Here is a 24,180-nt window from a genome sequence, read left to right on the forward strand (position 1 = left end):
TAGGTCCAGTAAGAGAGGACTTTCATCATTTCTTCAGAGGATGTTTGTCTGATTACTGGGGCAGTAAAATACGCTCTGCAAACTGTGCTTGCCAAGATGTCTTGTTGCAAGATAATTTCCCTTGCATTAAGTCCTTCTCTCCTCAAATCCAGTGTTTATTTCTTCTATTTTAGCTTTCCTTTTTCTTTCCTTCTGCGGTGTGTTATACGTTTGCTCATTACCCGAAGCCGGCATACAGGCCTCCCCCCTCCCAGCGAAGCGGAGGGGCGCCTTCCAGCCTGCTGTGCATCATCAAAACAGGTTTAGGTTTAGTCAGTTATTGCCCCGGGGCAGGAAAGGCAAAGAGCAAGAGCTCGACTCGGCGCAGACTTTCAGGCTTGCGAACAGCAGGTGCGAGCATGTCGTCATGGATGCCTCCAGGAGGCCGACGAGGATAAACAAACTTTACATTTACAGTCTGCGGAATCGGACTCTGCAGCTCTGCCTCTCCGGCGGGTTTTGAAGCCACCTGAGCAGCATGTACTTCTCGAAATTGGAAACTGTTCAGAGGAAGGGGAAGCGAAGGAAGGAGAGGAGAACGCACGTTTTGTTTTGTTCTGTTTTGGTTTGACCGCTGAGCATTACAGCAGCGGCCCAGAGACATCATCTCGGAGAACAAACAGCGAGGGCCGAGAGCAGCCGACGCCATCTCCCGTGGTCAACGTGCTCACCACCCGGATCAAATCAGGTCTCCCCGAGCATCCTCCCCCTGGCTCTCTGGCTCCGGCGAGCAGTGTAGGGTTTGAGGGGCAGAGAAGGGAGGCGCTGGTCTGTTGATTTTATTTCTGCCCTGTGCAGCAGTTGTAGTTCACTCACTCTCTATTAAAGATTAATCAAGCGGAACGCGTTGAGTAACGGAAAAGCCCAGGGAGCTCGGCGTGTTGTCACAGGCCTCTGGATGCCCTACCGGTCCAGCGCGCCGAGAATGCGGCGTTTACAGAGCACACGGACGGCAGGAATGTCGGAAAGTGTGTGCGAGTGTGTGAGAGAGCAGGGAAAGCGGCGGGCACCGCGTGAGTGCTGGCGCTGGGGGCGGTGTTACACACTCGTTGCCATCCCTCGCGTCAAAAACCATCTGACAGTGGAAACGCGAGACGTCTTTGTCGCGGGGGAATGTGTCACGAAAAACACGGAGGGCGTCTGGAACAGGGGACGAGTAGAAAGAGGAAGAGGCTCTGCAATTCATGCGAGTGGTAATGGTGTTTGGGAATCTCTTAAGAGTGATAACCCGTGACATCTTTCTCTAACTGGTTGTGCACCAAAAAGGAATTGGGCCTCAAACTCTCGAGTTCACGAAAGAGCTTCTACGTTTATTGTTTCCAGCAGCCGGTGTAAGTCTGGTTAGTCTGTTTGCCGGAAAAGATTCCCGCGGATTGCCCCTTGACAGCGCGCTCCGCAGCGTGAAAGAGATCCCCCCATTTGCGTCTGACAAACAGGCCGGGAGGCGTTAGAGAGGCAGCAGAGAAGAGCAACAGACAGACGAGTGAAAGTAGGAACTTTGGGGAAACCCCGGTTTGGACTTGACTCGGATTTGAAAGAAACAGCACTCGCGCCTCATGGTGGGTCCGAGGCCGGGGGTTTCCCAGGCACCGCTGCCGAATTGGGAAGAGGGCTCGGGAGCATCCAGTGCCTCAGACTGGCCGACTACCAGTGGGCCCCTTGAGCGACTGACCCTATGGCCCGGCTCTCAGACAGGTTTTCACTGAGCCATTGGTCAACGTCAGCAACTGACATTTTGAGTTGAGACACGGTGGTTCTCGATTTGTGGACCTCCGTACTTCCGCAGTAATGGCAACGTGCACCCCGCAAAAGTACCCGGGGAGTTTCCTGGACGGCCGTCATCTCGTCTACGGAAAGGGGAGGGACCACCCTCGGATTTGGAGAGTGGCGGCCGAGGCAGAAAGGTGCCATCAACTCCACATCTCATAAAACAGAGGGTGAGAATGGCAATAACATCATGCGGCCGTCATTTCTGATGCGCGCACAGCGACCATTTTGATTTGGGACAATACTACCCTGTCCAAACTCTGTGCACACAGTGTACAACGTTAAGTTTGATGAGATTAGAGACGCAGCAACAGATAAATGCAAAAACAGGCCGTACCATCAATCACTGCGCGGTGTCTCATTTGTATTTGTACGACATCTATGCTGATGCATACAGTGGTTCCGCTCATTAGAATTCTATTCTATCACTTTCTAATTGGCTTAATTCTCCAGATGGCGTGTGGACTGAACGCGGGGGCAGAATACAAAGTGTGGCCCTAAGTTGCCCTCTGAGTTCCCTGAAGCCATAACAACTCGGCGCCCCTGTTTGATTTAATGCCTCTTGAAAATGCTCATGCGTTCAATGAAGGCAAACGCAAAGATGCACAATTCAATTTCGGCGATGAGCTCGAGTACACGAACACCTCACCCCTGCTCTCACCCCTTTCTGCCCCGCAAGGAGAAAGAAAGAACCTTCCGGAAGAACTTGGAACTCTACAGTGAACGCTGGGAGCATTTTTTTTTTTTTTTTGAATGGCAGTGTTCACATCTCTCACCACGCCAGAGATGTGAACGTGAACCAGGCGAGACGCCAGCAGTTTAAATAGCCTCGCCTCGGACATAAGCGATCAATAACGCTTTGTGAACGGAGCCCGACCGCAGCAGGAAGACTTTCAGCAGCAATTAAAAAAGGGAGAGAATTCTATGTGTGAGGATGCTGGAAAAAAACAACTGCCGTATATACATCTGGGGTGGAATGGCTCGTAAGCTTGGGAAGAGCCAGGGGAAGGATGGACCGATGCAAATGAAACTCGGAGACGACCTGTAATCCGAGCCACCGGGAAGTGGCACATTGAACGTCATTCGCACGTCGTCTTGAAAAATAGCAAGAGGCCGCCGGCAGCTCGGTGTCGCACTTGCGGCAGGTCACGCAGGGGCTTCACAGTCGGCTTTGTCGAGGGGCACAACGAGGAGATACGAAGAGAGGGAAAGCTCGGTTCTGGCATCACTTCTCATTTGGCACGCAGCGACTATTCCGGCTCTCTTTCGTCGACCCCCCCCCAACCTCAAAAGGTCAGCGCTGTCAAGACGGTGCACGAGCGGCCGGCAGAGGAAATTCACTGGCCAAAATTTCACCGAGGCTTTGAACACACGTCCACTTTCCCATCTGCGAGTAACCCCCCCCCCCCCCCCTCGACTGCAGTGATTCCACAGAAACGCACTGATTTCATTCTAAAAACGTCTCTGAACTGGTGCTGCTGCTACCAGGGTACATGAGAGAAAGAAAAAAATAAAAAATAACAAGGGCTGAAAAATGAGAGGGGATAAAAAAAAAAAAAGGAATCTGATTCCAAAAAGAGGAACGTGCTGATTTCTTCAGATGAAAGCTGAGAGTGCGAGCCAATTATTTCTCTTGTTGAGAGGAAACATGAACATCTGTGAATCAGTGGATAACGCCACACACACCACACAAGGACCTCTGAACACACACACAGTAGCACACACACGCTTACCAAACACACACACACACACACACACACACACACACACACACACACACTTGCCCTGCGGGTTGGGTGACGTCATGTTTGTTTGTGGGGTGGGGTGGGCGGCTCCTGGGCTGGAGATTAAAGGGCCAACACCGCCAAAGGTGGTTTAGGGGTTTTAAAGACGGACAGAAGCTCACAACGTTCCCACAGCGTCATTAGGGGCCGTTTGAGACGAGAGATAAGGAACGGCCCCCGAGGACCCCGACCCCCTGACTGACAGGCTGGAGCCGAAGGAAAAAACAACATTCTTTCACTGGCCAACATTAAAAAGAAGAAAAAAAAATACTCCCATCGTCTCATTTCCGGAAGATAGTTTTTTTTTAGCTTTGGGAATGTTTACGGCAAAAGGAGGAGTTTCCCACGGGAGGATCCCGTGTTCTCTGGCGCGCCCCGTGTCATCGGTCAGAGATCTGGAACGAGCCTCTGGGATGCAGAGTCTCTCAGAGAGAAGCACATCCATCCATCCATCCACGCCGACGAGACTGGGAGGAAAGAGGAGCGGGAATTCTCCCACTGGCGCGTCTCGCTGCGTGTTCGCCCATGACGCCAAAAGGTCATTGACCAAGTACGGATGATTTGTTTTTTCGGAGAAAGTCCTCGCCCGCTGGTGCAACACTCCGGACGTGGATTCTTCTCTGAGGATGTTTTCACACTGTGGTCACCAGTTGTTATTCAGAGGGTAGAAGCATAATTGAATTTGACGGGGGTTTTTTTCAAAGCATCAAGAATTTAATCGTTGGTGGGAAAAGCCCCCGCGGATCAACATTTTACAAAAGCACAAGTCGCTGAACAAAGCTCCCAAGTCGAAACCCTGACGAATGAATTTCTCTCTGGGTTCTGAGGTGTAGCGGTGCGGCGGGCCAGCTGTATATACGCTCTATATACATTAATAATGATTTAATGAAATTGTCAGAAGGAAACAACGTAATATCAGAACTGACGACGAAGCAGCGGAGGGTTGGAATCTGGAGGAAACGTGTCTCACATCTGGGCCCAGTGCATTTGTCCTCCTCGGATCAAAACACTTAAACAGTGATGGGGCAATTACTGTTCCCCTCGGGGACACATCCTGTCCGAACTATCCACCCATGCACGCCCCCCCCCCCCCCCCCACCCACAGTGGCCTGACCCTGTGGCCAGAGCATGGGAAGTGGAAGCAGCCACACACAGTGGACAGACGGCACAGGGTGGAATGCGAGCGCCGGAGACGGAGAGACGAGGCTGGCATCGAAGTTTTTTTGAAGCAAAGAACAATAATCGTAAAAGGGCAGATGCATATACATAAAAAAAAAAAACAGAGACATCCACTCGACCTGAAGCCGACTAGGTCAAAGAGAAGACTGCTGGGAAAGTTGGGCAAGAGGGGGAGTTGGAGTGGCGGGATTATGAATATGAAATGTGTCTTACCTGACGTGTCCCACATGTTCAGCTCGATCCGCTGCTTGTCTATCTCGAAGCTGGCGGTGTAGTTCTCGAACACGGTGGGGACGTAGTTCTGGGGGGGGGGGGGGGGGGGAAATGAGGGGACTTTACTTTTTCAGTTATCCAATTAGGAGAGGGTCAGGGAATAATCCTGTGTTTACCACAAACCCCACGACTGGAGCAGCTGTCAAACAGAATCTATACTGCCACACACGTCCTGCAAATGCATTCATGGTGGATGCTATGGAAATATACAGCACACAATACACCTAGAAGTTTTATGACGCAATACAAGGATTATTATTAATAGTAGTAGTATTATCATTGTGATTTCCTCTGGGCAGGTCAGGTGTATTTACAAGTAACCTGCTGAACAAGTGCTGAAGTTGACACTCACTCGTGCACAAAAAACTACATCTCCCCTAATAAAAACACCGAATACATCCAGACTTTCTCTTTCTTTTCTTTTCTTTTTTTGATTCGCCACCCACCTCTGGGTAGCAGTCCTTGGCGAAGACGTGCAGCAGCGCCGTCTTGCCACACTGCGTGTCGCCCACCACCACGATCTTGCAGCGGCTGCCCAGACTGTCCATGGCTCGTCCGTCGGAGGTGTGATGTTGCTGTCGTTGACGCGCGGACGGACTGCGCGCAGCATCCGACACGAGACGCGGCAGGAAACGAGGGAGAGGAGCGGAGGAGAGAGGAGAGGAGAGGAGGAGAGAGGAGAGGAGAGGAGGAGAGAGAGCGGGGTGCAGAAAAAGGAAAATGAAAAAAAGAATTGGGCCGAATACATGCGCCGGATTCCGCCGGTGCGCTTTGGTCCCGCTCCCTCCTCCTGTCCGACGCGCAGGCAGCGCAGAGTCCCGTGTGCCAGGACGCGTCGCGCGCACTGAGTCCTCCCTGGAAACTCCGCTACTTTCGTTACTGGCCACGCCTTCCCCTGATCACTCACCTCTGAGTCACATCATCCAGACAAGTTTAATATATGAGCTGCTCTTGTGAGAAATATATATAGATATATATATATATATAGATATATATATATATATATATCTATATATATAATTTATTTTTTTAATGGGTGTGGAGGAAAAATGTAGTGACCTCTGTTGTTTTTTGTTTCTCTCATATGGCATTATTGTAATATGACAATAATGTTAATGGAGGGGTTAAACAAGTCGAGCTCCTGTTCATGTCAGAATGTGGCTCGATTAAGATTTCTTGTCAGGTTTTATATTTGCCTTCTTCTCTATGATATCACTATAACACTTATTATCACAAGTCAAATTTTAAATATCAAGAAGCTGTTGACACGTGAGAGATACTGATCTCAAGGTATATGTGATTCTTAAGTCTTGCTTGTGCTTTCTCCCCCCCCCCCCCCCCCCCCCCCCCCCGCCTTAATATTTCTATTAATATTATTTCTATAGAGACGACAAAAACATACAGTTCAACATGGAGCAGTTTCAAATGAAGTGAGACGAGTTGCAGCAGTACAGAAGCTACTTGGTAAATTACTTGCAGCACACAAACCTTTTCACACTTTTTTTTTTTTTACTGTGAAATATCGGTTTTCAAATATCGGTTATCGGTCTCCCGGAGAAAGACATATCTGTCAACGCCTATGTCATATATTAGGAATCCTCTACATAGCTTACATTTCTATTCAGAGGCGTGAAAGTGAAAGATTTTCAGTGAAAATGTTGGTAGATTATATTTATTCATGGTTATTAATTTTGGTACAGTAGTTTGAGTGAGAATCACTTTAATCTTTCTTGTTTCTCTCCATCACTGTTTGGGAAGCGGCATAAACACTTAACGCCTCCTGATCTAGTGCCAACGTGACTTGTTAATGGAGACACAATAAATGCAACGAGCCCAGATAAAGACAGTCCATGAAATTATGTCGTCAGACTGTGTGTTTGTGTGTGTGTGTGTGTGTGTGTGTGTGTGTGTGTGTGTGTTTTTAATGGGTCTTGAATTTTGCTGATGCCACTGTGAAGAGCAGAACTAAGGCATAATGCTTTTGTGAATGAGATCATTTCCAGGAACAGGGCAACACTGTCGAGTCATGTTTATCCCCTGAAGACCGACACTGCCTCCTTCTGGACACACGCGGTACTACATCACATTAAATGCATTTATTCTTTTCAGGAACATGAAGGCGACGTTTTAATATTGAGAATAATGTAAGCTCATTTTGTGACAATGACATTCAAACTTATTGCGGTGTTGTACAATATAGTGCTGGCTTCACATTCACAAAACATCCCTTCATTTCCAGCTTCTATCTCAAGAGATAATATAACATTTGGTATAGGATCTGATGAAATGTGATCCTGTACTGGCAAAAATTATTCATTCACAAGAATGACATCCTGAAATCATCTCCCAAATAAGCCTTTTTCTTGAATGAGATTAAATCGTATTTCAAATGTTAAGGAGCAAAAGCCCATAAGTTATATAATATTATTAAATATATATATACATACAAACATATATAAATATATTACATATATATATATATATATATATATATATATATATATATACAAACATATATAAATATATTACATATATATATTATACACACATAGATAAGAAGAAGGATTCAGTGTGTATAAAACTGGTGGAGGTTTTAAAGGAAATAAAACAAAGTGACAAATCCTAATACCAGAAGCATCACACACATCATCATATGAATATGAATATGCATGATATCATTTGTCAGGATGTATATGTGTGCGTCAGTCCTCCTTTATTATTATTTTGTGTGCGTTGTTACTGTGTGGGAGCAACTTGTTGCTGCAGAGTTTAAAGTTGCACAAACAAAATCACATCCACCCCCACTGTACCGAGGTGGTGAAGCACAAGCTTCAGAGGCTGATGTCGTAAATAAAAAAAAAATTTGTCTGGATGTCAGTTGGGTGATTAAGGAAAAAATATAGTTTGAGATTCTGGGGGAACTAACCCTTCAGTCAGTAAATGCTTTGTCTTGGCGTCAGACGAACAGCAGGTGGCAGTATTTATTCATATTATACATTTTGAACTCAGGAGGAACTCCAGGTCTGCATAGGAAACCACTCAAGTTCCTCCTTTTTTTTCCTTTAATACATTTTGTTATAGTAAAAATTAATCTAATTGAATACCCATGAGACACCACTCTGCCTGCATCGTCTTCCTCTGGTGTTGAAGTTGTATATTGCACTTCACACGTCACCGAGACACACGAGCTGCACACACTCTCCGAATGTTTCACAAAAGCACTTTTTATATAAATGCACCAACACTTACGGTAGATGGTGGGCGGGTTACACTCACTCACTCCCATGCTGACTACTCAACACAGTCGGCTGCACCTGCCAGCAGGTGGGTGTAGTGCTCTGTGTTCCACCGCCTGCGGATCGGTTTGGTTGTTGCTGAGAGAGGGCTTTGCTGGATGTGCTGCTGCTCCTGCTGCTGCACCAGAAAACTCATTACACCCGATGCCTGAAGTAGAGCAGAGATGACAGCGCCAGATCACTCAACAGGAGGGCAAATGAAAATGGAATAAACAAAAACAAATGAAGAACAAGATTGAATTGGTTAAGAGCCAGTGTGCGGTGATTTCCAAGGTCTTGTGCAGGGCGGAAAGAGATGTCTCGTACAGGCATTAACAAACAAAAAACAACTGAACTATGTTTAACATTTCAAACTAAAGAGATTATTTCCAGTGCATTATATTTGTAGTAAAGTTGTCAAAGGAGCAACTGCAGACAACCCAGAGGCAAACCAGGGCCCAAGGGCGGGGTGGGGGGGGCCCCTGCAAAGACTCGATTTAGTATTTTCTAAGTAATTAGTGTCATAATATAAATTAAAACTGAAAGACTGAACTATGTATTTAAAAAAAATAGTGGAGGTTATTGGTCCCAGAAGATGAAAGAAAGAGAGGAAAAACAAACCATGGGAAAAATAATGGTGGTTAGCTATTAGCAAACTCCTACTACGACAGCTAGCTAGCAGCTACCTGGCTTAGAGCGACACAGCTGCGATTTGCTAGCTAGCTAACTGTAACTTTTACCACATGAATACAGCGGGAGTTAGCTAGCTAGTTACTATTATAACACACACAGTATCATAAATGAATATGAATCACAGCTGCGGGGGGGGGGGGGCCGCGGAGACTATTTATGTACAGGGGCCCAGAATTTGGTGCTACACCCCTGGTGTTCAGCGGGAAAACCGTGGCTGAACAGAGCAATAAAACATCCACAACTTGACACTCTCGGTAACAAACAGGTTACTCGGTCACTAGGCCACTAAACCTCAGGGGATACATAGTTCCTAAAACTGTGGTGACAATTCGTGATGGCATCATGTGTGTGTGGTGGGTTTTCGCACAATTTGTCAATTTCTTCCCCCTTTTTCTCAGGATCTGCCGGCTGGTTCTGCAAATGTGTGTGTATGTAGCTCGGACACACACACACACACACACACACACACACACACACACACACACACACACACACACACACACACACACACACACACACACACACACATTCTCAGAGAGACGAGCTGCGCACACACACAGTGTGTGACACAGAACAGGCTACTTTATCCAGGCCGAATTACAGCAAACCGAGCAACATCACGAGCTCAGCATAACCCAGTTAGACAGCAGAGGAGAGTCTCCAGACGATTTACCAGGTGTCCAAAGCTCTTTTTCTGCATCCTATAAACTCCCTGTCCTTTTAAACGCAGCCATTTGCCCCGTGATTGGATGTGTTTCTTCAATCCCCGAAACGTTCATCCCACTGGCCTCAGACTCCAACCTCGGGTCCCAGTCATTTTCCCGACTGCACATCAGCCTCGTCAGAGCTAATGACAAGAAGAGCCGCTCCACAGGCAGCCACAGCTCGCTGATGTACATCGAGAGTGGCTCAGGGCAGTCGATTGGTTGGTTGGTTGGGGGGGAGAGAACAGTTTGCCTTGTAACATTTTTGCCTCGTGTCCAAAGCGGCCGATCAATAACGCCTGCATCCTACATCATTAAGCCCCTGTGGCATATTGATTGGGACGTTCTGGCCTCGGAATTGCTGATGAGTGGCACTTTACGGCCACAAGGTGTCTCACCGCTCTGCCCGTTGTGGTCCCCATCGCTGAGTGGACACTGGGCTCGGTCTCTCCGCTTGGTCATTGTGTGACACACGTGAGACACTATGATCACAAAAAAAAAAAGGAAAAAGGTGTGCTTGGCTTGTGCTCCATGTCACACAAGCCTTCAAGGTGTCATGAGTGGCCCCTGCATCCCGCCCCGTGGCCCATGGTTGAAGGCCAGGTATTTTATTTCTTTTTAATCAAAAGCTGGCATGGCCTCAAAACGCACACAAGCTCATTTTTTTTCTGAGCTGTCTTTTTGCAGGGAAGTTACAAACAATGAACCGTGCGCAGGCCCAAGGTTCCTGCGGACCCTAATGTAGAATGGGGCAGCGTAAACAGACGTTTCCTCTGGCTTCTGCTGTTCCAACCCTCAGTGTCAAGCGTGCAGCAGTAAACAGCCCAAAGTGAGCAAACGCTTCCTGAAAGAACCGTCATTTATTGCCTCGGTACACTTTATAGTTCATTGCGGGCAGAGGTGCACTGTTCTCTGTTCATATTGGCATGTTTTGTCTCAGCTCTCAGGGTTGTAGCACCAAATTCTGGGGCCCTTAACATAAGCAGTCTCTGTGGGGCCCCCCGCAGCTATGATGCTTATTAATTCATAATACTGTGTGTGTGTGTGTTCTAATAGTAACTAGCTTGCTAACTCCTACTGTATTCAGGTAGTAAAAGTTACAGTTAGCTAGCTAGCTGGCTAGCAATAGCAGCTGTGTCGAGCTCAGCTAGGTAGCTGCTAGCTAGCTGTCGAAGTAGGAGTTTGCTAACAGCTAGCCACCTTTTTTTTTTTTGCCAAATAGCCAACAGTTTCTTTTTCTCCCCATGGTTTGTTTTTCCTTTTCTTTTCTCTTCCGGGACCCAGACTATACTTTCTTGAGGTCCCTGGGTTCGTCTGCCCCCCCCCCCCCCCCCCTTGCTACGCCCATGTCTCCTATAATGGTCTTTACCTATAGCTTTATTTGAACCCTTTTTACATTCTGCAAGTCATTTATTTCCTTTTCCGCGATGGTCACTAGCAGTAATCAACAAATTGTCCCTGACAAGAGCTGGTTTTTCAGCGTCATTCGCCTTTTTGTCCATAATGGACTTTTTTTTTTTTGCAAATCACCTCTCCATCTGCTCACATAACCTCATCTTGTAGCCCCACATATATATATATATACATAAAGACCCACAGGGCCAATAGCACCCACCCGCCCCCAATCCCTGAGTCCCCCCCCCGCCCTCGGCTCTCCGGGTTTTGCAGCGCGCCACTGTCTCGTCCCACTCACTCCCTGTCAGAGCGCGTTGACAGCCACCGACCGGAGCACTGATCAGCCGTGCAAGACTGCTGGAGAGAGAAGAAGGAGAAGAAGAAGAAGAAGAAGAAGCTCCTCCGACTCTCGCGCGCTGTTTCATTCGCGAAAGGCAAGTGAACCCAGACGACAGTCGCGACCTCCCCGGCCTCGGACGCGCAAGAAGCGGAAGATCCAAAAACGAAAAAAGTCGATTTTTTCCCCCTTCTTCTTCTAGACTCATCAGTGTCCCACCGCTGCCCGCACCATGTCTGGAGAGGACGCACCTGCCCAGGAGCAAAACGCCGTGGACCAGAAGCAGGAGACCAAGCCGGCGGAGGAGCCCAAACCCGAGCCGCCCAAGACGGAGTCCGCTCCGGACGCCGCCGAGGCAGCGGCGACCCCCGCGGCGGCGGCGGCCACCGCCGAGGGCAAGGCGGCCGAGGAGGAGGAGGAGGCGTTCGCCTACCGCGCGCTGGTGCTCACCGGCTACGGCGGCTACGACAAAGTCAAGCTGCAGGTGAAGAAGGGCAGGCCGGCGCTCAAGGCCGACGACGTGCTGGTGCGGGTCAAGGCGTGCGGGCTCAACTTCGCCGACCTGATGGCGCGACAGGGGCTGTACGACCGGCTGCCGTCCCCGCCGTTCACCCCGGGCATGGAGTGCTCCGGGCTGGTGGAGGCTGTCGGGGAGGAGGTGACGGACAGAAAGGTAAGCACTCGAAAGTCAGGTCGTTGCCTTTTTGTTTTAGTTTTATTCGGTGTTTAAAATGGAGATGAGAGTCGGTCTGGATGCTTCTTTTTCTGTTGGTCCTGAGCATCTGGACATGGGCGTGTCGGGCTCTGCTCGGCGCACATTGTCACAAAGTGTCTCGTGATTTAATAAAGTCAATGATACCAAGTCTGTATTTATATTTCAAAGAGCTTATAACAAAAGCCGTGTTGTAGTCAATGATGGGTGGTGGGCGGTGGCCGCTCATCCATGCATCCACTCGTGCGCAAAAAGGAGACAGCACTTGTTTTATCGAAATGTGAAGCAGTGGTGGTGCGTTTCTGTCTTCTGTGGGAGGCCAAAGTGTGGAGGAGAAGATGATGACACGAGTTGAGCACAATGGAAACCAGAAGCAGGCGTCGCCCCTCTGTCGTCCCCCGGTTTTCAATATGTGTGCTGCCCTGCATGTGCGCACGAATCAGCAACCTCGCGTCTATCTGCCACGACACAAAGTGGAATCTGTGGTTTGGGGGGGGGGGGGGGGATCCAAAGTCGAACTGATGATGATGATGATGATGAATGCATCATGCAAAATCTATGGGATGCTTTTTTCCACCCCGGCTGCACCCACACTGTGCGCTCCGATGTGCGCCACGGCGCGGAGAGCTGCGTCAAGCGAACCGGAGGCAGCAGCCACCCGACGACACCGGAAATCAGACGGGCTCGCTTTCAAAATGAAAGTCTAATTGTTTCCCCTTTTTTCCGAGACCAAATAGACCCAAATGAAAATAGGAACTCGCAGGATGCATACACAGCACATACAGACTACCCACCTCGCCCAGTCTAGACCTACGGCCCTATAAGGATGGCATCTCCGTTCCTATATCTCTATCCATTACTTCTTTGCTTTGCAAAAAAAATCTTTTCTTAGGATACTTTATTGTGGAGACTATGTCAGAGGTTGTGAGTGTAGTTGACTTCACACCGGTGGCGAGAACCGGTGTGTCACAGACGCCTTTTGTTAACCGGGAGCGACGGTGGCGCACAGACGCACCGCGTGAAAAGGGCGAGGCGCGACGCGACAGTCGGCGTGGTTTGAGAGAAAAAGGTGATCCCTCGCCCTCTTTGTCAACACTGTCACCTCTGATGTGTTCAGAAAAATCTTCACCGCCATACAATATATATATGTATGTCATAATAAAAAAGTTCAAACTCTGTCAGACACTGAAGCCAAGTCAACGAAATGGCGTTGAGAGGTGTGTGATTGCTGCTTTCTTCTTTACTCTGAGTGATGAGTCACAGGTCTATATGTCTGTCTGCTGGCTGCATGGCATCACCACGGCAACGCCTTTTGCCTGATAATGAAGCTGCAAAGCTGCCTCCATGTTACACACATCAGCCGGCGTTGACTCACTTGCAGCGGCACCACATTCTTCTTCTCACATCAGCCACTTGATATCTGTGGCTAACCACACACACACACACACTCACTCACACACACACACACACACACTCACACTCACACACTCACACTCTGATCACATGTGTGGTGCAAGTGCTCCGTCAGTGCCTCTGGCTGGGAGTGGCACATATGTCAGCCCGGTGGTGGTGTAGATCCATACAGAGGAATGGGGGAATCTATGCAGACTAATGGGAATGTGATTGGCGACGGGTCAGCCGGTTGGCGGCCAGACATCACAGAAGGTTAAGACCCCCATGTGTTTCTAAAAGACTTCACTGCGTCTTTCCACATAGTCGGTAACGTAGATTGGATTTAAAAGGTCATGCACAAGCACACACACACACACACACACACACACACACACACACACACACACACACACACACACACACACACACACACACACACACACACACACACACACACACACACACACACACACACACACACACACACACACACACACACACACACACAGCTTGTGTCATCAAGGCCCCACTTCCACATCCCCTCGCTCGCAGCACTTCTAGCTTATAAAATTAAGAGCCAATCTCCCTAATGGATGGCGATCTGTGAGATCTTTTGGCAGCAAACTCAGAGGGAATGTGCTGACCCTGGTGGCTCTGGACTTTTTTTTTTTTAGAAGGGGGGGGGGGCAAATCACAAATCACTTGCTGCAGCTTTCATCAGTCTGCCTGTCAATCTCTGTTTCCCTCACACTCACACACACACACACACACACAGAGACACACACACACACACACACATACGTTCACACTCAGAAAACGCAGACAAAGGCAAAAATGGGTGTGTCTGAATGTTTGCTCTCCGTACAGTGCAGACAAAGCTGTGGATTCATGCCACTTAATTAGATAACGCAAGCTAAACACCCGTGGCCGAGTATAAAGTGTGTTTGATTTACATTGTATCTTTCTGACATTTTGAGACAGTACTGACATGTACAAAAAAAAATATGAAAAGGCTCAATATGTCGGCAAAAGGGTCTGCGAAGTTAAAAGGCCCTAAGTCCGAGGTAAAGGGAGCTCACTGACAGAAAAGTCCGGAAACGCCTCGTCAGTCGTCCGGACGATGCTTCCGTACCATCATGACGATGGTACGGAAGTGCATAAGCCACGCCTATGGCGAGTGCAGACAGGGCTTCATTGGGAGGTAGAGGCCTTAAAGAGACAGGAGCTAAAACCAAGTGTTTCAGAGAGGAATGGACAGTTTGAGGAAACTGATGTGTTTTCTGAGAATTAGAAACATAAACCCGAATTAAAATAATGAATACGAGCATATGTCTCCTTTAAATGTCAGTGCCTGCTTCCTCACACTGATTTTAAGCTGTGTTTGAGAGGCTTTATTCAAATTAAGAGCAGTATTCAAGGAAAAAACTAATTTATGTCTTGTAAGATATGAAAAAATATCAGGGTTGAAACAATTACCAGCCCCAGCAATACGTTTTCTTTCCCTAGAACTAAAATGCCTTTCCATCTGGTGCTGTAATATTATAAAGATGCAAATTCTGCACACATTGTCGTTCCCTCGTCTCCCAGACTCGTCTATTGCTTTGATGCCTCGCTTGGCTCCAAATGTTTTTACATGGGATTTATTATCCATTGCCCCCGTGTTGTGTTTCAATTACTTGCTGCTGAACGAGCGTCCCCCCTTGGAAGGACAATAAAATGGAATGAAGTAACTAACTACAGTCGACTTACCCGAAGTGACCCGACGAGGGGAGCGCGGGTGAAAAGTCTAAGAGAGGAAATATCACAAAATCGCACTCGAGCTCCCGTTACAGCGAACATCAGCACTTTTCTCTCAAGACCTGCTTTTTTTCCCCTTTTTTTTTCTTCATTTTTCACTCACTTCCTCCAAGAGTTTTTTTTGGTAGGATCTGACCCATATGTTCTCAATTACCTTCCTTCTGGCCCACATTGTCAGTCTGGTATTTCCTCCATCCCTCCCCTCCATCCATCTCTCTCTCTCTCTTTCCTTCCTTCATTTAATCTCTTGATCCCCCCCCCATCCATTGTGCCGTCAGTGAATCCCTCTATCATTCTGTGCTTCTACCCTTTTAATACCGATCCATCCATCCTCCTCTTCCCTCCTTTTATACCAATCTATCCTTCAGGGAATGCAAAAAACCCTTTCCTCCCCGTCCCCGCTCGTCTCGTCCTGCTGACTCGCCATGATCTCATCATTTTGATTTTGCTTTCATTCTCTACATGGCGTTGACCGATGGGTTCAGGAAGAAGATCAGATGTTTCTACTTAGTTTTTCATCGGGGGGGTTTTCATAAATAGTGGAAATGTCTGTGATTGAAAGCGTAGCGTGGCATAAAGGCTTCGAATGCAAGATGGAGAATAATGGCATTTTGTCAGCAGGATATGATGATTTGCAAAAAAAAGCAGCATGCTGTCAGGGATGTTGCTGTTTGTGAGCAGGGCGTGGCTCTTTATCTCCCCCTCATGCAAACGCAAATAACACCTACACTATCTGATACCGGGGAAGATATCACGTTGCCTCTAAATTACATTCCCAGGAGCCACGAGGGTCGTGTGTGGGTGTATCATTTAACCGTCACCTCATGCCTCAACCTGACTCAGGACTCGCATTTTGCTCGTGCTTTCACTTTTTCCCATTAATGTCTTTTTTTTTTTGCTGAGATCATCAAAGCTCCGTGCCACAAAAGCGGCTGACTTGGAGGCTCGCATACTTTACCCCCCCCCCCGAAAAAAACTGAATCACCATCTGATTAACTCCATTATTATACAGTTAACTGGAAGTGTCTTTGTTCCTGCGCGCCCCCCCCCCCCTGCACCCGTGACCCCGACTGTGACTGCATTAGACCGAGTGGCATGAAGGCTGAACAAAAAAAAAAGGAAATGCAATAAAAGCCTGTTTGTGTGTGTGTGTGTGTGTGTGTCAAGTGTCACACTGTGAAGATGTTGCAACAATAAGTGTCGTTAGGCCTGAATGTTCCTCACCAGCTCTACGTGTGACTGACAGAAACTCGCATGCTTTTACGTGGGCACAAGAAGAATAGCTGCAGACGCATCTGAACGCGATGTGTGACTCACGGCCTGTGTTGTTTCCTGTAAAAACTCCCCCTCGCTTATCGATTTGGGCCACACTCTACCTCCCCCCAATTAAACCAGCGAGGCCGATGAGTTTGAAGAGTAAAAGTAAAAAAGGGGAAGACGGAGATGGGAGAGAGAGCGAGTCAGCGTGAATAACAAAAAGGGAGGGGCGACGCGAAGTAGCCCAACGGTGAAAAAGTGAAAGCATAGTTTGAAAATAACCCAAATGACTCGGCATCAGAGGGAAGAGATGCGGGTCTGAAAGAGAAAGAGAGAGAGAGAGGGAGATCTCTCTAATTGGAGTGGATAGACAGCTAGGCGCATGGCTCCCTCCAGACCATTAGAGAGGCCCCGGGTGGAGAGGGTTCGTTCCCAGGAGGAGAGCGAGCTTGTCTCATGCTCAGCCATGGGGAAGAATCTGGCAGGGGGCTCTGATGAGTGGAGAGAAGCCAAAGGGGAGAAGATGAGCCCCCATTGTCCTGTCGCGCTGATGAGGAAGAGGGGATGTACACGGCGACACTCCCGGCGACGAAAAAAAGAGGATGGTAAAGACGGACAGGGACGGCGCAGGGTGAAGACACGGGGATGAAAGGTGGTGGTGGGCGAGACGCAGACGCAGACAGGATGAGACGGCGGACTGGAGAAAGGGGGAAGGAAGACGCTCTTAAGTTGTGAGAGGAAAAGGAGTCAGGAAGTGAAAGAGAAAGAGGGGAAGAGAAAAAAGTGAGGAGAATGGAAACGGAGGTAGAGAGAGAGAGAGCTGCGTCGAGAGAGAGGTGGATAAGGAGGGGGGGGTTGAGAAAACAGGAAGAAAGTTATAAAGCTGCCGTCGTCGCCGTTTCCTGTGTCCCTCGAGCGGGCTCCTCCTTATTGGCTAGCGAAGAGAGAACCGGTCCTCCCGGACAGAGACGGTTGTGAATCGGAGGAACCTGCTTTTGATAATAAAAAGTGACAAGATGGCGATCGGGACACGCAGCAGGTTAAGTGACGCCCGTGATTCTGAATGAATGCAATGGCAAAATCTGAAATGACAATCACACATTTTGTCACGTAAAGAAAGATTCTGATAGTCCCACTATTTGGCCAAACTTCAGCTGAGGGAAAAATACCATGTATAGTTTAACAACAACACCGCTCTCCTTGTTCGAGTTCAATCTTTAAGAGCAACCTCTCGGAGGTTTTGTCGGACGAGGTGTTCTGCATGTTGGCCGCCGTGCTGAGAGCAAAACAATAAACCACGTCCTCACTATCCCTGCTACACTATTCCTGTGTCGTTTGGATACGTCGGTTCCACCGTATCCAAACGAAAGCGCGAGGCCGCAGACGACAGGGGATGCTCCAGATCTACAGTTCGTCAGGCTCTCGTGGTGGAAACCTCCCGGAGAGCTGAACTGTCAGTGGAGCCACTGGAGTCATTAATTGAGGATGTTTTAGAATGTCTTGGTTTGATAAAACCATGCTGTCACTGTTCTGTTTTGTGGAGTTTAGCCTCGGCTTGGTAATGACAGAACAGAACATCTCACTGCTTTGTGCATCGGAGCAGCGGTTCCCCTTTCGTATCCTCATTCAGACGAACTCATGCACGTCTTCATCGGCACCACTTCAATTATTTTCTTAAAATTAGAGCTGCGACACATTCATCGATTAGTCATCCACTACTAAATTAATCGCCAACTATATTGTGATAATCGATTGATCGGTTCAAGTCGTTTCTATGGGGAAAAAGACAAAATTCTCTGATTTCAGCTTCTTAAATGTGAATATTTTCAGGTTTCTTTGCTCCTCTATGACAGTACACTAAATATCTTTGGGTGTGTGGACAAAAACAAAACATCATGTTGGGAGTTTTGGGAAAAGACCATCGCCATTTTTCACCATTACATGGACCAAACAACGAATCGGTAGCATCAGCACACTGGTTTTAATGTGTAAATGTTTTTGCTGACTCGATTATTAAAAATTTCATCTAAATCAAAACTCAGATTTGATCAGATTATTTGAACTAAACGCGGCATTAATCGCACACTGTTCTCATTCACTGTAGAACAGGGAGCGGATCGAGAGCCCTCTGCTTCACCTTCCTTTGTTTTTCATCCTGTGTCTTTTCTGTTCCAGGTGGGCGATAAGGTGATGGTGCTGAACCGCTTCGGCCTCTGGCAGGAGGTGGCGGTGGTGCCGGCGAGCCACACCTTCCTCATCCCGGAGGGCATGGGCTTCGAGGAGGCCGCCGCCCTCCCCGTCAACTACATCACCGCCTACATGATGCTGTTCGACTTCGGCAACCTGCGGCCCAACCAGAGCGTCCTCGTCCACGCCGCTGCAGGTGCTGACACTCAGAGACTACTCATGCACAAAATAAACCCTCTTTATGTTGCGTCAGTCTCAGGTCGGGGAATCGATGGCTCGCTCTCCGTGAAAGGTCATTAATTTCAACGAGGGCTTAATTCAATATGAATTGATTAATAATTAATTTGCAATCTAAAAGAAGCTTTGTTTTCCTGTTTGCTTGAGTAGCTGTGAATAACTCAAGTGGTCAGATACTCAAAGTTCTAATATACAAGTAGGTTCGGGCCAACTGCTCTGCACTAAATAGTGCACAGTCGATCTGCTCAAGCAGTTCTATATTCGTGCTGGGCGATAAAACGATAAAGATAATTATCGCAAAATAGCTCTTCCTCGATAGAAATATAAGACACGGTCGATAGAACTTTGATAGAACTCATTCCATCCATGTTTTGACAGACAACTCGAACAGCCAATGAGAATGAGAACAGCGTTGTGCCGAACCAATCATGTGGCTGGAATAGAGTTATAGCTGGAATAGAGTTATAGCCACGTCAAGTTAGGTTGACACACATGGCAGGGAGCGTAGTAGAAGCAGCCAGCAGCAGCTCACGCGTTAATGTTTGGGCTTCTGCGGTCGTGCAAAGAGTAAATGAAGACAGGAAAAGTAAACTCGAGCGACGGTGTAACGGAAAAAGACCTACATTTGTCATGTTCAACTTCTGACACCTCACCACTTTTAAGCTTGACAGAAATAGTGATTTGATTTATATCGTGCGATATATATCGATATCTTGATAATATTTTTTTCCCATATCGCCCAGATCTATTCTATAGAGAACAATTTTGGGAGTCATCTGCAAAACCTCAGTAATAAGTGATGGCATCGAGGAAACACGCCGACATATTTACCACACGTCTTCCTTTCTCTACGCATCCTGTTTATAAACTTCATTTTTATGTTAAAAAAAAAGATTGCTGTTGGAAAAGGATGTTGACACTGTTTGTATGAGATATGGCTGTACAGTACTAACACTGTAGCACCTGCCACCTGGGCTGTGAGGTCAAAGTTCACAGTGAGTGGGTGGGGACTGAAGATGGGGACTGAGGGAGTTAAAGCACCTGTTTCGGGGCGGGATGCACGGAGGAGGCCGAGAGCATTTAGATTTCTCCGTGTTTACATAATGAGGCCAGCTGGAGTGAAAAATCAGTGAATTAGGCGAAGAAGGGAGAAAAAAAAACATTGGTCTCTCTCCGGGTTTCTCTCTCTCTCTGCAGCTCTCGCTTTTCCTCTGGTTCCCACTCTCTTTGTGCAGAGAGTCGGAAAAAGGAATCATTTGGGAGAGAGTGTGTGTGTGTGTGTGTGGGAGAAGATGGCGAAGGGACGAGAGCGTATAATGAAACCTGAGCCTGTTTTGTTCTTTGGGAGACAAAAAAAAAAAAGAGTAAAAAATGACTCTGGGAAACTGCAAACCCAGGTGGATGTATCGTTTTGGCATTAACACAATAACGCAGAAGAATCCATGAATTTGTGAGATTAAAATTATTTGTTTCCCCCGGAGCTGAATGACAGACTTAATTAGTCGGGGGAATTTTTTTTGGTCGCAGAGGAATCCCACATGTTTGCATATACACAATATCATTCAGATGATGTCACCCATCCTTGTGTGCACGTACACACACACACACAACACACACACACACACACACACACACACACACACACACACACACACACACACACACACACACACACACACACACACACACACACACACACACACACACACACACACACACACACACACACACACACACACACACACACACACACACACACACACACACACACACAAATCACCCGAGGTTTTCTGTGCAGCGCACGTTTTGCTATAGGAGAGGAATGCATGGTGAAGTGTGGTGTAAGAACACTATTCCCCCGCCTGGTTTTGGTTCGAGGCGGCGTCTCTGGTTTCGTCGGGCACAGTCTTGGCTCGCCAGCTGTCCGGACATCAGGATTGCAAAAAAGCACATTACACTGAGGCTGCGACAAAGAGCATTTGCTTAAAACAGTCTGCTCGCCTGCACACTCTGTCGTCCGTCGCATGTGTGAATGATTATCGTGCTGCCGCACAGCTCCGCTGAGACCTTAATGCTCTGTAATGGCAGCGTATATGATGATAGTGGCTTTTGTTCCAGCGAGTGAGATATACTCATTTTTTCTCTGCGCACTGTGTGTGTGTGTGTGTGTGTGTGTGTGGGTGTGGGTGGGTGTGTGTGTGTGTGTGTGTGTGTGCGTGTGTGTGTGTGCGTGTAGGGCAGGGGGGTGGGGGGTGGAGAGACCCACCCTGAGTCTGTCGGAAATAGTTCCTGATGTTCTGTGATTAGAGATATCAAAGGTATCCGCTGTGACAGATCCAGGGAGAGAAAGTGAGATTGTGATTGTGTGATTGTGTCATGTGAATGTGTGTGTGTGTGTGTCAGTCTGATATCTTTTAATATTTTGAAAGGAAATTTCAGCCAGGGTTTCATATCACACACTGGAGCTTTTCAGCAATATTGTAACAAGCCACGCAGTGTTGAATCTGTCAAGTCAACTATAGCTGATCAACTGAAAATTATCTTTAACAATTCTGATTATCCATTTTTTTTCCAGAATTGCAAATATGAGGTTTTAGTATTTCATTGAGCATATTTACTCTTTGGACTGCAGGTGAGACAAAGCAAACAATTTTAAGTCTTCGCCTGACACTTGATTGTAATAGACAGTGTCAATATCAGTATTTTAAGGTGCATTCATATTCATATATATATATATGAACTATTTAAGTAGGGATGATCCAGTATCGGGTATCTGGTCCGATACCGTGCCTGTGTACTTGTACAGTCACTTTAATCATAATACTACAGTACCAGATACCACTTTACAGCAACATAGCCTCTTTCAGTCCTGTTAGCAGAACTGTGGTGCGATAGGAGATCGCGACGTGATTGGCTGTACAGTAGCTTGGTATTTCCGTTTCCTGTGACGGCGGCAGATATTAAAACATGGCGGGAAAGCGAGAGAAGAGGTAGGTACCTGCGTTGACGTTATTAATATTTTAGTGATGAATTGTTTTTTTGTTTTTTAAGCCAACCGAGCTGTCGACGATGCTAACACACAACACAAGCTATACAGGAAATGAAAGCCGCGACTCCACCGGCATCTTTCTACGGTCAACCCGTCCGTCACTGAACCAGCAGACGAACAACAACAACAACAACAACAACAAAGTTCACTTCAAACAACGACACACATAAATCACGTCTTACCTTTGCGGTTTTATGACGATACGTTGTATTTTAGTCCAATAACTCCGCTAAAGTCGGCTACTCCAATGCCCCGGTGTCACATCGAAATCATTCCTGACAGTTTCCGTTCATTTTTACCTGCTTTCAGGTCCGGCCCCCCTTTTTTTTTCTTCTTCAAACCTTTATTGAACAAACAATTCTTATATATATATATATGTATATAAATGAATGACATGGTATATGATGTTAACTTATTACTTGTAACTTCCCAGGTCTTGAAATATTTTATTTATGTTGTGTTCCATCACGAGTGGAAGTGATATCTTTATATAGATACCACGATTATTCCTATATAGACCTTGTAGTTGCAAAGATATAGTCTATTCATATTAGGCATTTCATTTTCAACCAGGGGCAAGTATTCACATCAGTACTCTGTAGCATTCCTTTATCTAAGTAAATAATAAAAATTATGTTCCTAATTTCAGAGATTTATAGGCATGATTTAATCGTTGGCTTAAAATGATGCAAGTTAGTTGGTTGGTCCTGTCAATCATCTTGTGACTGGTCAGATTTCTCAGGGGATCTTATCATGAAAATTGAAAAAACAGTCTATATCGAAAGATATCATAATAAATGTCAAATTAATTATTTCTTTCAAGTTTAGAGACAGATTTTTGATCCCGAGTGAAAGTTTAGGAAACGGCTGAAGACAGTTAACTGGGGTTTTAAATTGATATAATCATTATATCAATGTGTATTGAACTTTTGTCGTATTGCTTCTCAAGAAAATTATATTGCCACTATTTTATCGTCCGGACTCTTTTCAAACATCGTTTATTCTGCAATAATGTTGCAGAATAACGATGTGGAACAACACCACTGTTGCCTCAGAACAAATTCCTTGATTCACTTGTTGTTGCTGTTTTGTAATATCTCAATGATGAAATTAGTAAATTAAAAGGTAGTGTGCTACTGCTCAACCCCGCCCGCAGCTCGGTGAACTCCACATTTCACCACGTAAACAGTACTAGTCTGCGGTTTAATGGCTTCATTTCCCAACTGGCAATTTCATAAGAGGACTTATATCCGTATACACACAGATGTAACTTTGTTTTTCCAGACGTGTCTGCGCAACACTGCATTCCTGCTGGACCAGTTTATGTCAGGCAAAGATAATGATAGTGAGCTTTATTTTCTTTACATGAGATTACCTGCATCAAAGATGCTGCACTGGTACAGAACACGAAGGCTCAACCAGTGCAATTTTTATTGTCGGCCCATATGAGATCAACAGCTTCTTAACGCTGCAGCCATTGACTGTGTGTTTGAGTAGCAATTTGTTGTCATCAGTAAAAATAACCAGCTGTCTTTTAGATCCTTCTATCACCATATATATCATGTAGATGCTGGCGTTTCTATGAAGATATGCTGAATAGTTCCTAATAATTCATTTTTCTATATAAAACTCAATAAAGCTCAATTCAATTTTATTCAAACAGCCCAACAACACAAATGTGTCGAAGGGTTTTCACTCTCCGTCCCTTAAAAAACCTTTAACTTTTAGAAACCTGGAAGAGCAACAGATATTCATAAGGTACAGTATGCACACAGCGCCTTTTGAATATTAAAAGAATATTGGGAAAGTTTGGGAAACACAAGCTCGATAGCATTCTTCTGTCTGAACGTAACTGTGGTGACATTGGCCCGTGATAGGTGCTTTGACTCTATGCTTGTGTGTGTGTGTGTGTGTGTGTGTGTGTGTGTGTGTGTGTGTGTGTGTGTGTGTGTGTGTGTGTGTGTGTGTGTGTGTGTGTGTGTGTGTGTGTGTGTGTGTGTGTGTGTGTGTGTGTGTGTGTGTGTGTGTGTGTGTGTGTGTATGTGTGAGTAAACCCTGGTGAATAGTCCTCAGCTGCCTTTCTCGTGGCTCTAAACAATAGCT

At 46.7% G+C, this 24,180-nt stretch overlaps 2 protein-coding genes across 2 annotated transcripts in view; one reads left to right on the top strand and one right to left on the bottom strand.

Moving 5' to 3' along the window:
• Positions 1 to 22,348, bottom strand: part of rnd2 (Rho family GTPase 2) — a 42,179-nt gene extending 19,831 nt beyond the window's left edge. The window contains exons 1-4 of the mRNA XM_035614205.2: positions 22,260 to 22,348; positions 8,292 to 8,486; positions 5,489 to 5,639; positions 4,983 to 5,070 (exon numbers count right to left, since the gene is read on the bottom strand). Of these exons, the coding sequence (XP_035470098.2) occupies positions 4,983 to 5,070; positions 5,489 to 5,590 (190 nt within the window). The 5' untranslated portion in view covers positions 5,591 to 5,639; positions 8,292 to 8,486; positions 22,260 to 22,348. The remainder of the gene's footprint in view (positions 1 to 4,982; positions 5,071 to 5,488; positions 5,640 to 8,291; positions 8,487 to 22,259) is intronic.
• The window catches only part of vat1 (vesicle amine transport 1), a 30,841-nt gene continuing 18,062 nt past the window's right edge, over positions 11,402 to 24,180 (top strand). The window contains exons 1-3 of the mRNA XM_035614196.2: positions 11,402 to 11,543; positions 11,649 to 12,119; positions 18,780 to 18,987. Coding sequence (XP_035470089.1) covers positions 11,679 to 12,119; positions 18,780 to 18,987 — 649 coding nt within the window. The 5' untranslated portion in view covers positions 11,402 to 11,543; positions 11,649 to 11,678. The remainder of the gene's footprint in view (positions 11,544 to 11,648; positions 12,120 to 18,779; positions 18,988 to 24,180) is intronic.

Source organism: Scophthalmus maximus, chromosome 17, assembly GCF_022379125.1.
Source record: "Scophthalmus maximus strain ysfricsl-2021 chromosome 17, ASM2237912v1, whole genome shotgun sequence".
NCBI classification, from domain to species: domain Eukaryota; kingdom Metazoa; phylum Chordata; class Actinopteri; order Pleuronectiformes; family Scophthalmidae; genus Scophthalmus; species Scophthalmus maximus.